At 43.6% G+C, this 13,910-nt stretch overlaps 1 protein-coding gene across 1 annotated transcript in view; it reads left to right on the plus strand.

The window, feature by feature from the left end:
• PARP8 (poly(ADP-ribose) polymerase family member 8) overlaps positions 1-12,040 on the plus strand; it is a 216,765-nt gene extending 204,725 nt beyond the window's left edge. Inside the window, exons 22-26 of the mRNA XM_075269267.1 lie at positions 602-671; positions 3,478-3,551; positions 4,938-5,007; positions 5,665-5,749; positions 11,147-12,040. Of these exons, the coding sequence (XP_075125368.1) occupies positions 602-671; positions 3,478-3,551; positions 4,938-5,007; positions 5,665-5,749; positions 11,147-11,249 (402 nt within the window). The 3' untranslated portion in view covers positions 11,250-12,040. The remainder of the gene's footprint in view (positions 1-601; positions 672-3,477; positions 3,552-4,937; positions 5,008-5,664; positions 5,750-11,146) is intronic.
• Positions 12,041-13,910: the final 1,870 nt, after the last annotated feature.

Consider the following 13,910-nt stretch of genomic DNA (forward strand, 5'->3'; position numbering starts at 1 on the left):
GCCTAGGCCCTAAACGTTAGAGATGGGATGATCCCTTTAAGGAAGGTGTTTCAACCTTGTCTTGGGGTCCTCTTGGATAAAGTTGGGTTGGTGTCAATGTCATAGGCTTGTTATTGAAAGTAGAAGAGACACTGATGCTCTTTTACATGTTGTCGATGTTTTTTCATATTGGTTATATAACTTTTTGTAGTACGGTGATGCGGCATATGAATTTGCCCAAAGTTTCTACATGAAAATGCAATTACAATATTGTTTTTGTTTCTTAATAAAAATGTCAAATACCCGACACCAGATAGTCCCAGAAACCGAAATTTAAGATTTAATAAGATTTTTTGCAACTTGGACACAACACCCGTCATATACAATAATCTTCAAGTCCTTTTCTATTTTCTTAAAATTCATTTTCCTGCCTCTACCTGCCTGAAGTTCTCCAATAAGTGACCCCGCGACGTGACCTCAGAGTAATATCTATAGATTTTCTGTTTGTTCTTTGTAGATGTATCAGAGCACCTGCCATTTATATAGCGGTGGGAAAAGTTATGCTAGTGAGTAATGATGTAAAGCATTTATATGATGCAAGTCTCTCTTGGTATTGATTCAGCTTCACGGTGCCATGTACGGGAGTGGAATATATCTAAGTCCATTAGCGAGCATATCATTTGGCTACTCAGGTGAGTGACGGATTCCTTCTTCAAGTCGATGGATAGTTTGTATTTTGTACTTATACAACATATACTATATTAGCATCTGCCCGCGACTTCATCTGTGGGTTGTTTTTGGCGCTGAGCCGCCTATATTTAGCCAATTGCTGTTGTGGATGATCAGCCTGCTCACGCGTCTCGGCTCTGCTACATCGCTGCATATGCGCAGCATACCCAGTTGTATGTACATCTCTGCATATGGAGAGCGTACTCAGCTGTGCTACAGCGCTGCCTAAGCTCTGCTACATCTGGTAATTTGGATTAGAGGCGTGTTCTTATGTCAGTGTCTGAGCAGCTTCTGTGTTGGAAATGGCTGAAGGGATGTTGCAGAAATGTGCCAAAGTTCAATCAGCCTGCTCCCGCGTCTCGGCTCTGCTACATCGCTGCATATGCATAGGATACCCAGATGTATGTACATGGAGAGCCTATAGAAGTGTGCTACAGTGCTGCCTAAACTCTGCTAGATTGGGCAATTGTGATTACAGGGGTTTTGTTATGTGACTGTCTGAGCAGCTTCTGTGTTACAAAGAGCTGAACGGATGTTGCTGAACTGTGCCAAAGTTCTCCCCCTCCCCCAACAGAGGCAGAACAACACATTCCCTGTAGTACTCACTGAAACTCTACACCCAATATAGTCCTGTTGCTCACACACAACCTACATGTTCTCTAGTCTCCTAAACTTCTATGAGACTCCATTTTCTTCAGCTTTCACACTGTCCAGCTTCATCCTATATAGCTCCACCCACAAAATAGCGTGTAGCTCCACCCACTGCCTAGCATGATCCTATCTGAGAATGGCTCAAGGACCTGTGATGATGTCATCACAGGTTCTTTAGTGTTGTGTGAACCTAAATTCCTTCACTGCGGTCGTGTAGTGGCATCATTTACTGGGATAAAAAGTAGCCTATGTTTTAATCGGGGTTCCTATCTATGTATGTGGCAAATTTCATGCAAATCCGTTCAGCCGTTTTTGCGTGATTGAGGAACAAACATCCAACTCACAAACATCGAAACACACAAAATTTCACATTTATAATATTAGTAGGATATATTGTGAAGGTAAGTCGTTGCTCATATCTGCACCATCTTCTTTATACATCCCTCTGAGCTAAAGAACCTGGACTTTTAAGCTGGCCATACACTTAGATGTTGGCTTCTCAAACTTTTTTGACTCAAACCTGACCAGTCAATCCATTGTGATGGCGGGGCCTTATAGCAAAGACATGTCACTTACTGCAAATCATACTTGCAGCAATCCATTTCCCGAACCCATACCTCCCAAACATTAAGATAAGATAAGATAAGATAATCCTTTAATAGTCCCACCTTGGGGAAATTTCAGCGTGTTACAGCAGCATAGTAATACAGATACAGGATAATACAGAGTAATATGTTACAGACGTAGACACAGATAAGCTGAGAAGAGAAGATATACTAGGAGTCCATGGCAGCTAAGGAAAAACAGAAGAGAAAGAGGAAGACCTCATGGTCATCCTCATAATCATTAGTTCTCTGTGCGGAGAGCTCTTCGTTTGGTCTGATGTAGATTATACAGCCTGGTCGCGGTCGGAAGGAAGGACCTGCGATAGCGCTCCTTCTCACACTTGGGGTGAAGCAGACGGTCGCTTACAGTGCTGCCAAGTCCCATCAGGGTCCCATACATGGGGTGGGATTTGTTCTCCCGCATGGAGGTCACCACAGACAGTATCCTTCTGTCACCCACCACCTGTACTGGGTCCAAGGGGCTCCCCAGGACAGAGCTGGCCCTCCTGATCAGCCTGTCAAGTCTATTTCTGTCCCTGGTTGATATACTGCTTCCCCAGCAGGCCACACCGAAAAAGATGGCTGAGGCAACCACAGAGTTGAAGAAGGCCCTAAGAAGTGTCCCCTGGACTCCGAAGGCCCTCAGCCTCCTGAGCAGGTAGAGTCTGCTGTGGCCCTTTCTGTGCAGCGCCTCCAGGTGATCAGCCCAGTCTAGTTTATTATTGAGGAGCACGCCCAGGTACTTATAGGTCCTGACTATCTCAATACATGTTCCTTGGATCTCCACCGGGGTCGGAGCACCTCTCCGTTTACTAAAGTCCACCACCATCTCCTTGGTCTTCCCAGCATTAATCCTGAGCTGGTTCTGCTGGCACCATTCAACAAAATCCCGGTTTAAGTCTCTGTATTCCCTATCATCGCCATCAGTGATAAGGCCGACTATAGCAGAGTCATCGGAGTACTTCTGTAAGTAACAGCTGGATGAGTTGTGCCTGAAGTCAGCAGTGTACAGTGTGAAGAGGAATGGGGCAAGAACTGTACCTTGAGGTGCCCCCGTACTACAGATCACAGTGTCAGACACACAGTCCTGGGCTCTCACATACTGAGGGCGGTTTGTCAGGTAGTCTAGGATCCAGTTGGACAGGTGATGGTCCACACCACCAAGGTTCAGCTTCTCCCTCAGTAGCCCTGGCTGAATGGTGTTGAACGCACTGGAGAAATCAAAGAACATTATTCTCAGAAATGAGGATTTATGTGCAGAATCCCTATCTAAAGTTTTTGGCTTTTTTATTGTTGTTTACTGATTGTTGATCTAAATTATATTTTATCTTTATGTAACCTTATTATAACAAGGGCAAGACTTTACAAGGAGCTATAGCATTGGAGGCTTACAGGGGTACAGTTTAAGTCCAAGAGGTTCTACAGGCGCCATATTTGGGAATAGTATGGCAGAAGCATTAAATATGGTTGTATGTATATTGAGATAACAGTTCTTATATTATTATCTACATAGGGATGAACAAGAAGCAACAGAAAGTATCAGCCAAGGACGATCCCCCAAGCAGCAAAAGCAGTAGTACATCACAGGTATTCTTTACTTAATTGCTTAGATGTGGCCCATGCATTCTTGTTTATAACGCAACCTATTCCTATCTATCTATCTATCTATCTATCTATCTATCTATCTATCTATCTATCTATCTTCTATGATCTATCTAACTCATATCTATCTATTATCTATCTATCTATCTATCTATCTATCTATCTATCTATCTATCTATCTAACTCATATCTATCTATTATCTGTCTATCTATCTATCTATCTATCTATCTATCTAACTAATTCATATCTATCTATTATCTATCTATCTAACTCATATCTATCTATTATCTATCTATCTATCTATCTATCTATTATCTATATCTATCTATCTATCTATCTATCTATCTATCTATCTATCTATCTAACTCATATCTATCTATTATCTGTCTATCTATCTATCTATCTATCTATCTAACTAATTCATATCTATCTATTATCTATCTATCTAACTCATATCTATCTATTATCTATCTATCTATCTATCTATCTATCTATCTATCTATCTATCTATCTCTATCTATCTATCTATCTATCTATCTATCTATTATCTATCTATCTATCTATCTCCTATCTATCTATCTATCTATCTATCTATCTATCTATCTATCTATCTATCTATCTATCTATGCTATCTCCCATATCCAGTTTGCACTATCGTCTACATTTTTGAGTGCACTCATTTTTACTTGACCAGGCCTTCTAAATACGAAAGATGCAGAGCAATGTTTATGGATCTGACTGTAGGTTTGGCCAAACATGACACAACGCACATATACATTTAGTATTTTCCTCTGGGAGTTCACATCATTTGTATCTTATAAGGACCATACAGGATGCTCTGCCTTTCTGGAAAGTCCATCTTAAGGTCTAGAGCCATGTAGTATGGCCATCAGGTTTAGCACCCCCTTGAAACCCCCGATCCCTTATTCTGAGCAGGGACACAACCTCTACTTAGGATCTTGGGGTGCCAGCCCCATTGGAGGCAAGGAGCAAGACAGCTTCTCTTAAGCTAAGTGAGGGAAGGCGAACAATCTTCAACCCTTACAAGATGTTCTAGCTCTGAGGGTTGGGGAAGCTTTGTAGGGTCCCATCTTCTTTGGTGCATAGTCTGTGAGAGGCGAAATCCTTGTGATATATGTGTATAACTGGTATGGTGGACACCCCTAGGAAATTGTCCAACTTGCTCTCCATAGTATCAGACCAAGGTGATGGCAAGAGCAATGGTTGTCCCTCACTCAAATTAATTTTTTTTTTAAAAAATGGGGACTTCAATGGGTTCCCCAGGGTGTGAAGAGGCTTATCTATGGGTAATATCCAATTTTGCTGAATTCTTTTTACTAATGTTCATGTGAATATTTTTTGTACTTTAGTCACAGAAAAAAGGACAACAATCCCAATTTTTGCAAAGCCGTAACTTGAAATGTATAGCCTTATGCGAAGGTAAGAAGATTATTATTCTATATATTGTATCTTTCTTATTTCTATAGTATTTCACATTTATATAGTTTATTCTCTGTATATTTTTTTTGCTCTTTTTGTAACCTTGAAGTGGTTTTCCTACAAAGAAAATTTTTCCTTATTCATCCTTTAGATCAGAGGTGGTCCAACCGCTAAGACCCCTACTGATCAGGAGAAGGGGGCATGAATTGAGCAATTTGGACAGTGCGTTCTCTGCTCCATTCATTTCAATGGGAGTGCTGGAGATACTGTGCTTTGGCTATCTCCGGTGCTCCCATTAAGATGAATGGAGTGGTGCATGTGCTGCCGGACCACCACTCCATTCAGAACAGGGGACTTTCTGCCCATCAGTGGGGGTCTGAGCGGTCGGATCCCAACTGATCTGCAATTTATTCCCTATCCATGTAATGGCTACTAGATCCATTACCATTCGTTTTGTAGCCATTTTTGGTGTTAGCACAAAAAACGTGGCAAAATCTGCAACAAAGATGAGCGTTTGATATGTTTCCGCCACGTTTTATTTCCACATTGTTTTTTCGCTACGAGGGGCCTTAGCCTAAGGCAAATTGTGCTCGGATTTGATACTCCTTAACATTAGGTCAGAAATGATCCATTAAATATCTTGTTTTTTTATTTCAGTGATCACTTCACCAGAATTGCACAAACATGGGGAGATCTGGGTAGTTCCCAATACGGATCACGTCTGTACACGGTTCTTTTTTGTGTAAGTATGACGTTGACTTTGTATATCACCCTTGGTCTTGTCTTATAGGGGTACATACTATATAGTCTTTACCATCGACATCCTCCGTAGATCTCAGTGACTATTCTTTAACCTTTTAATGCCTGAGTTGAGCCCTAAAAAGCAGAGCATTAGTGATTAGAGATGAGCGAGTAGTATTTGATTGAGTAGGTATTCCATCGAATACTACGGTATTCGAAATACTCGTACTCGATTGAGTACCACTCGCTGTTCGAATGGAAAAATTCGATGCAGAACCAGCATTGATTGGCTGAATGCTATACAGTCGGCTAATCAACACTGGTTCTTCTCCTACCTTTAGAAGTCTTCTCCTCGCTGCGTCCCCGCGGCATCTTCCGGCTCTGAATTCACTCTGCTAGGTATCAGGCCTGGGCAGAGCCGACTGCGCATGCCCGCGCTACAAGAAAATGGCCGCTTTGACTGTAAGCGGCCACTTTCTTGTAGTGCGGACATGCGCAGTCATCTCTGCCCAGGCCCGATGCCTAGCAGAGTGAATTCATTGCCGGATGATGACACGGGGACGCTGTGCGGAGAAGACTTCTCGGAGAATCCAGCCCGACCCTCACTCGTGGACTTGGCAAGTTCAGTTTGATCGAATGTTGCCTACCCCTGAAACGAGCATTTTTCCCCCATAGAGTATAATAGGTTTCGATATTCGATTCGAGTAGTAGTTATTTGCCCTGGGAGCAATGCTCTTGATGCTGGAGTAGGATAGGTCATGGAGAGGATCACTTCCCATTGCACAGGGTGGTATAGGCAGGAGATGATAGTGGTCTGACCAGTGCCGCACCTCCCATGAGGCGACCTGAAGCGAGCGCTTCAGGCGGCACTATGCCAGGGCCTCAGGGAGGGCGGCATTTTTGCTAACCTAAGCCAGTCCAGGACAAGCTGTCCTGGACTGGCTTATCACCAAGCGGTGGTTTGGGGAGGCCACTGGAGCAGCGCTGCTCCAGCAGCCTCCCCTCACGCTCAGGCAGAGAGCAGGAAGTCTCCGGGCCTACTCTCTGCTGGCGAACGGGGCTAAGCCCCGCCCCCTTCATTTGGCCATGTCCCCGATCCACCTGGCCACGCCCCGATCCGCCCCCTCCTCCGGCGGGGGGGGGGGGGGGGCTTTCTGCAGTTAGCCTCGGGCGGCGAAAGGAGCAGGCTCACCCCTGGGTCTGACTGGCAAAAGCAATGCTCCAGGGAGCTTAAGTCCCGCCCCCAGTGCACCTACTGTTTCATTTGCACAGCACTTTAATGTTATTTTTCTCCAATTCTACAAAAGTGACCTACATACCAAAGGTATGATATTTATCACGGTATTGCACTGTGGCATGGTAGACTCAGGTGAATGTGTGAGGGTACCAGTGTAGTGTATATACAGTAACTTCACGGGGGTTCCCTTGGTGTTTGGCAATGACTCCAGCCTCTTTCCATATCCAATAACTCTAAATCTTCTTCTCTAGCCCCACACCTAACTCCTAAATTAACACACTATACTTTCCCACATTGTATTATCTGTATAATCTGACTATATTTCCTATTTCAGTCTGAGTGTCCGAGATAATCCTATCTGTCTAATCTCTCCCCGCGCAATGGACATCTGTGCTTTCTATAATGCCTATGAGGACATGATAACTTCCGACCTATAGTGTCTCTGATGGTAGCTGCCATTGTAGCCTGTTCTTGTGATTTATTAGAAATTCAAAGCTTTTGCAAATTTTGGGTCAAATCGTTTGCCATGAATTATTTTGCTTGTCTCTAGGCTTTGATTTCCATTCTGGATGTCAGAATAGTTGCAGGTTTCCCATGAGTTGCATCTCCCCAAAGTTTTCTTTATGGCCTCGCCTACAATTTCTGGTATAAACTATTGAGTACAAGATCTAGATTACTACATTAAATGTGGTTAGGATTTAGTATCAGTAATAAAGGCATAACTATAAGCCTGCAACAGTACTAGTAAATCATTCCCTGCACGGTGCTGCGTGTCTACACATGGATGTGATTTATTAATATTAAAAGCGCAGGTCTACGGCTATGTGGTGTACATTTCATTATAGACCTGTCTTCGACTAAGAATGATGTGTTATTTGCCCAATCTACAAGGCAGGCATCCATTGCTTTAGTTTTTATTTTCTCAAATTTTGGGCAATACACACCTGATGGAAGCACTGGAGGACTGATGAGCAGTCAGGTCAGAAGCACAAAGAGATGGGACCTTAGTCATATGGGATTTATTGGAGTCCAGGATAGGACAAAGGAAGAGACGTTGAGCTCATACATATATAAGAAGCTCATTCATACATGTAAGAAGCTTTTTTAATGTCTGCCAGATAAAAACTAAGTCCTACGTCATCTGCCCAAGCATAGAGAAAGTCTGTTAGTCCTGCTTTCTTCATCCATACATATAGATAAGTCTGAGTTTATTGCCCATACGCATAGAACAACCTGTGAGTCCTGATTCCCCATCCCATGCATACAGTGGCATAACTAGGAATGGCGGGGTCCCATGGTGAACTGTTGATGACGCCCCCTCCCCCAACGATGCTAAAGACCCAGACCAACCAACCTCCTCCGCATTCCTGCACACAGTATTATGCCCCATAGTGGCCCATGCACACAGTATTATCCCCCATAGTGGCCCCTGCACACAGTAGTATCCCCCATAGTGGCCCCTGCACACAGTAGTATCCCCCATAGTGGCCCCTGCACACAGTATTATGCCCCATAGTGGTCCCTGCACACAGTATTATCCCCCATAGTGGCCCCTGCACACAGTAGTATCCCCCATAGTGGCCCCTGCACACAGTAGTATCCCCCATAGTGGCCCCTGCACACAGTATTATGCCCCATAGTGGCCCCTGCACACAATATTATGCCCCATAGTGGCCCCTGCACACACTATTATGTCCCATAGTGGCCCCTGCACACAGTATTATGCCCCATAGTGGACCCTGCACACAGTATTATTGCCCTATAGTGGCCCCTGCACACAGTATTATTGCCCATAGTGGCCCTTCCACACAGTATTATCCCCTATAGTGGCCCCTGCACACAGTATTATTGCCCATAGTGGCCCTTCCACACAGTATTATCCCCTATAGTGGCCCCTGCACACAGTATTATAGCCCTATAGTGGTCCCTGCACACAGTATTATCCCCCATTGTAAACATTTATGAACATTATATTCTTTTCAGACCCCAGAGTATAATAATCAGAGTCCCAGGGGAGGATACAAACATAACAAACACTGTTACTTACCTCTCCCTGACTCTGATGTGATCCCTGCTGATGTCGGCCATCTTCAATGACGTACAGGATGTCATGTGACCCAGGTCTGTGTTTCGATGCTTAAGGATGCAAGCCCCGGCCATGTGACGTCAGGGACGTCACTCAAGTAGGCCTGGAACCCGGAGAGGTAAGTAACACTGTTTTTTATGTTCTCTTACCTCCCCATGGCCTCAGATCATTATACTCGGGGGGTCTTTTTTTGTTCTTATTTTAAAGTTTTGGTTTTTTTTGCAACTCCCCCACCCCACCCCTTCCAAATTCTAAATCCTGTAGACATGTTGGTGAAATAAGCCGGGTTCACAATTGCAGTTTTAACAAACATTTTTGTTCATTTTCTTAGACAACACCAGGAGAGGATACAAAAGGTAGAAAAACTATAACAGAAAAGACTGACACTTCTCTATGGGGTTTTCACTCCTCAGAACTTTCATGTGTAAATTCAGCCTAATCTTGAGTCTCGTTTGCATATTTCTGCCAACAGCTTTTTCAAAGTAACATATCTACTGGACTATGTGAAAGTGTCACGGCGCTCAACATAATGTCCCCTACACTCCAAGAACGGCTCATGTTCATGTCAAGTATCCTTGGGACAGAGTCCCAACATGTCTCTTTAATAGCTACTTGTCTTTCCTAGACCATTCTACATTGTGCCAGTCCTGTTATTCCTTCTGAAAATGTATGAATAAATTGACAACTAGATGTCACCATACCCCTTGTCAAGTAGTAGTAGAGTGAGTAGGGACACATCTCTAACTGCTAACACCCAGTTGTCAGACTTTTGTAGAAGGAATACTAAAGCAATGGCACAATACAGAGTTATAAAAAAAATGAAGCTGCAGAATTGTTCTATTAAAGAGAACATCACACCCTCTCCACCAATCCTAGCTCTTTATATCATTAACTAGGCGAGTTCCACTGATTCTGGAGCAGTTGGAATTTTTTGTCTAGCTCCCAGCATTCCTGAGTAATCAGTGTAGTCAGTTTTGCTGTATGAAAGACTCCTTAAAGGGGTACTCCCACGTCGCATACTCACCACTCTTCTCTGCTGTAAATTCTTCTTTCTTCCGGCGTTATTGCATCATTGGTGGGCAGGGTTACTGTACATATGCAAAGCCAGTGGCGAGAAGTCGTCGCTTCTATGCCGCTGGCCTGCGTGTGCGCTACTGATGCAGTTAGGCATCGGACGTACAGCCTTCACAGTGCAATACAGACTCGGCATCCGCTGTAATAGAGGCAGATGCCGGGGAGTGTTAGACGCCGGCACAGGTGCCTGCAACATCGCTACACTCCTGCCCTGCATGAAGCCAGCAGCGGCAGGAGTGATGCTGCTATTCTGCTCCTCCGCCCCCCTCCCCTCCGGAATAGCAGCATCGCTCCTGCCACTGCTGGCTTCATGCAGGGCAGGAGCGTAGCGATGTTGCAGGCACCTGTGTCGGCATCTACACTTCCTGGCATCCGCCTCTCTATTACAGCAGATGCTGGGTCTGTATAGGCGGCCCCTTCCCCCACCCAAAGTGTAAACTACCCCCCCCTCCAGGCTTGCTCCCGTGCACTTAGCCCCTCATCCCTACCCCCTGAGAGCAGCAGATACATCACTTGACTTTTGACCAGATAAGTCAAGGGATGTGTCAACAGAGAAATGAATAAAGTAAGATAGTGGGCAAACAAAGCAGTTTTGCTGAAGCAATGTATTTAGGAAAAGTCTTACATCCACATTAACAAGCAGTATAGATAGGATCCTTGTGATGGGACAACCCCTTTAATGTTAGGAGGGGCGGTGTCAGGCAGGAGTAGACAAGGGGTGTGATTCTGATTGGAGCTCTGAGTCACGCCCCCTTTTCTGGTCCTGCCTGTGAACCTGATAACTAATAAGATTGATTGCTCAGGACTGGTGTGGGCTAGAGAAAAAATTCCAACTGTGTCGGAATCAGTAGAGCAGCGCCTATTAACTGTGCTAAGAACTGGAGTTAGTGGAAGTGGTGAAAGGTCCTCTTTAAGGAGAATATAATAGATCAAAGGGGACAGATCTTCTTTAAGTGATGAGATTTTAGCTATAACCTATATTGCTTTCTCTTTTTCTCCAGCTATGAGGACGGTCAAGTGGGAGACACAAGCATCAACACACAAGAACCAAGTAGCTATAAAGAAATCCTCCGAGTTATAGGCAACCAAACCGCTACTGGTTAAACACAACATTTCTGGAATGTGGGGTTTCATCAGTATCAAAGCTGGACTTTGTACTGAAGAACATTGGGGATCTCTTTATTACTCCTCTTCTTGTTCTTATTCTACGAGCTCCTTTTATTTCTGCTTTTTAATGTTTGACCTGATATCTATTGATTGAAATGGATTATTTAATATGAAATTAATATATTGTGGTGTCTACGTGACAGCCAGGCTCCCATCCTAGAGAGTAACTGGAGGAGATTTGTACTAGTCCAGATTCTCACTTCTAGAGTTACCTTCCAACTACTTTCTACGTACTCGACTACGGTTTTATCTTGCAATAAATGAAACCACCAAGTGTTTTATGGATTTTATGCTGAAGATAATTGGAATATAAAAACGTTATTGTAACGCGTGCCGTGCGTATCTGGAGGTTAGACCCGAATAATCAACACTGGTATTATATATAGCATTCGCGTTTTTATTTCTCGGCTACATATGGTATGGTAATAAAGAAAAATGTGTCAAGTTTTATTCCGACAAGACATCTGTGAAAGCGTAGCTTCATTTTGATAGAGGGTAAAAACAGGGCAGACATTTTATAAACTTAAAGGATCGAACGTCTTTGTTTCTTACTTTTTTTGGCTTCCTCTCCTTTTTATAAATGGAAAAAATCAAAATTGGCACCGAGTGGGTGTATACTTTGTATGGAATGCTGTAGATATAGGGATGGATACAAAGTTACCGATACAGCAATGCCCATCACTACGTGAGCTGTTTGGTGCCTGTGGTGCTTTTCTCTTGACTGCCTTTAGGGTACACGGATTTCCTTCGTAAAATTTGAGTTCTAAGGGTCTATTCGCATCTGTCTGGAATTCAGAACCAAAAAGTTCTTCCTGCCCAACCTTTTTGACTTTTGAATAATAGATACCTGATGGGCCCCATTATCGTCAGTAGGGTCTCTCATGATCTGTTGTTGTCCGTCGTAACGTGGACAGTCTATATTTAATCTAATCTGGTCTTTTGCATAACCAGAAGACCAGATGTGAACCCAACCTTAACCAGGCCTGCCAGCTTTCATGCGTTGGCCGTACACAAGAGATGTATTTTGGGACCAGCCAGCTATCCAATATGTATGGGGGCCAACTGACCTACCTTTAATCTCCCAGGATATAACTCACCACCAGAAAAAATCTGATGGCAACAGCGTACCCCTCTCTTCTCATTCAAGACATGTATGCTCAACTGTGCCCAGTGTATGGGGGTTGGGGGAAAAGCTGATGGCCAAATATTTGCTCTGATGATAGATATCTTATGTGAATGGTCAGCTTTACAGTTTCCTACTGGTAATCTCCAACAAACTTGGGGGGGGGGGACTTTTCTTTCAATGTTTTCTTTCTCTGTTTAAAGGGAGTCTGCCAACCAGTCCTGTAGATAGATAGGTCAGGGTCACCTGAATCAAATCCCTTGTGAATCGGGGATTCCATTGCCAAGATATTGCAGATTTTGTCAATATGGGAATGAACTCTTTGGAGCAATGAGGGTGTTGGCTCTTACATCTTTGGAGCAATGGCAACGTCCTTGTTGCTCCTAAGAGCTCGTGTGCATATAGACAAAAACAGTGATATCTCAGCATCAAAGCCACTGATTCACGAGAGAAAAACACTGTTTGATTCACATAAACCTAACCTATGTATCTGTGGGGCTGGGTTCATATGCTTCCTTTAAGTCAACATATACTCATACATGTATTACAGGTTGCAATGTGGTACAAACTGGTATCAAGTCTCGTACCATCACCAGTCAAAACACGGGCAGATTCCAGAGACTGTTCTACTAGGGGTTCTACATTTTTTTACAATGGTCAACGCAAGGGTGGACAAAGAAGAAGCCCACTATGTCTTTGTTACCCCACGGGCCCACCTCCACCTAGAGCTTGCCCGGACACCTACAATACACAGGGAAATAAGCAGTAGCCTGGGAACAGTTTGTAAAACAGGGGTCCAAAAATACAACAGGGCACAAACCCCTAAATACTTTCTGCACCAGCAGGGGCTAAATATGTGGCATTAAAGTGATGTTTTAAAAATGGACCAAAATAGTATCTTATAACCAGAACTGCCATGACACATACATGAGTAGTGATCGATAGTCATTGAAAAGTGGAATGTCCTCTACTTGTTTACAAGCCTTGTAGGAAGTATCAAGGCCTGCAAATATTAGAAAGTTCTTAGATTGAATGGGTGCTCATCAGTACCTCCACAGGGCAAAGCCAGCATTACACAGTGGCCATTAAAATCAATGGGAGGCAGTAATGCATGGGTGTTCTAGGTCCTCCACCAACAGAGAAGCTCTTTCTAGCCTTGGTGGGGATCTTGACTACAGGGCCCTTCTTTGTTAGTCTGGATAGGGTTTGTTTTTTTGTACTCAAGATTAAATACTTTAACTGGCATGAACAGACACATGCAGTACTCTAAAAATTAGGATTTAGGGGTAAAATATATAATGTAGAGAGTAAAGGGGTTTCCATAATAAAGATGCACTGATGCACCTTGAATTGCACTTATAAGTAGAAGCGAGTTTGATGGGTAAGACAACTGAGTTGGTAAGGAACCATTCTCGGTCCTCGGCAGGTGGCCATATGTACTATGTGGACTGTATTGACACTTCAGCCAAACTTTA

Source organism: Leptodactylus fuscus, chromosome 1, assembly GCF_031893055.1.
Source record: "Leptodactylus fuscus isolate aLepFus1 chromosome 1, aLepFus1.hap2, whole genome shotgun sequence".
NCBI lineage: Eukaryota > Metazoa > Chordata > Amphibia > Anura > Leptodactylidae > Leptodactylus > Leptodactylus fuscus.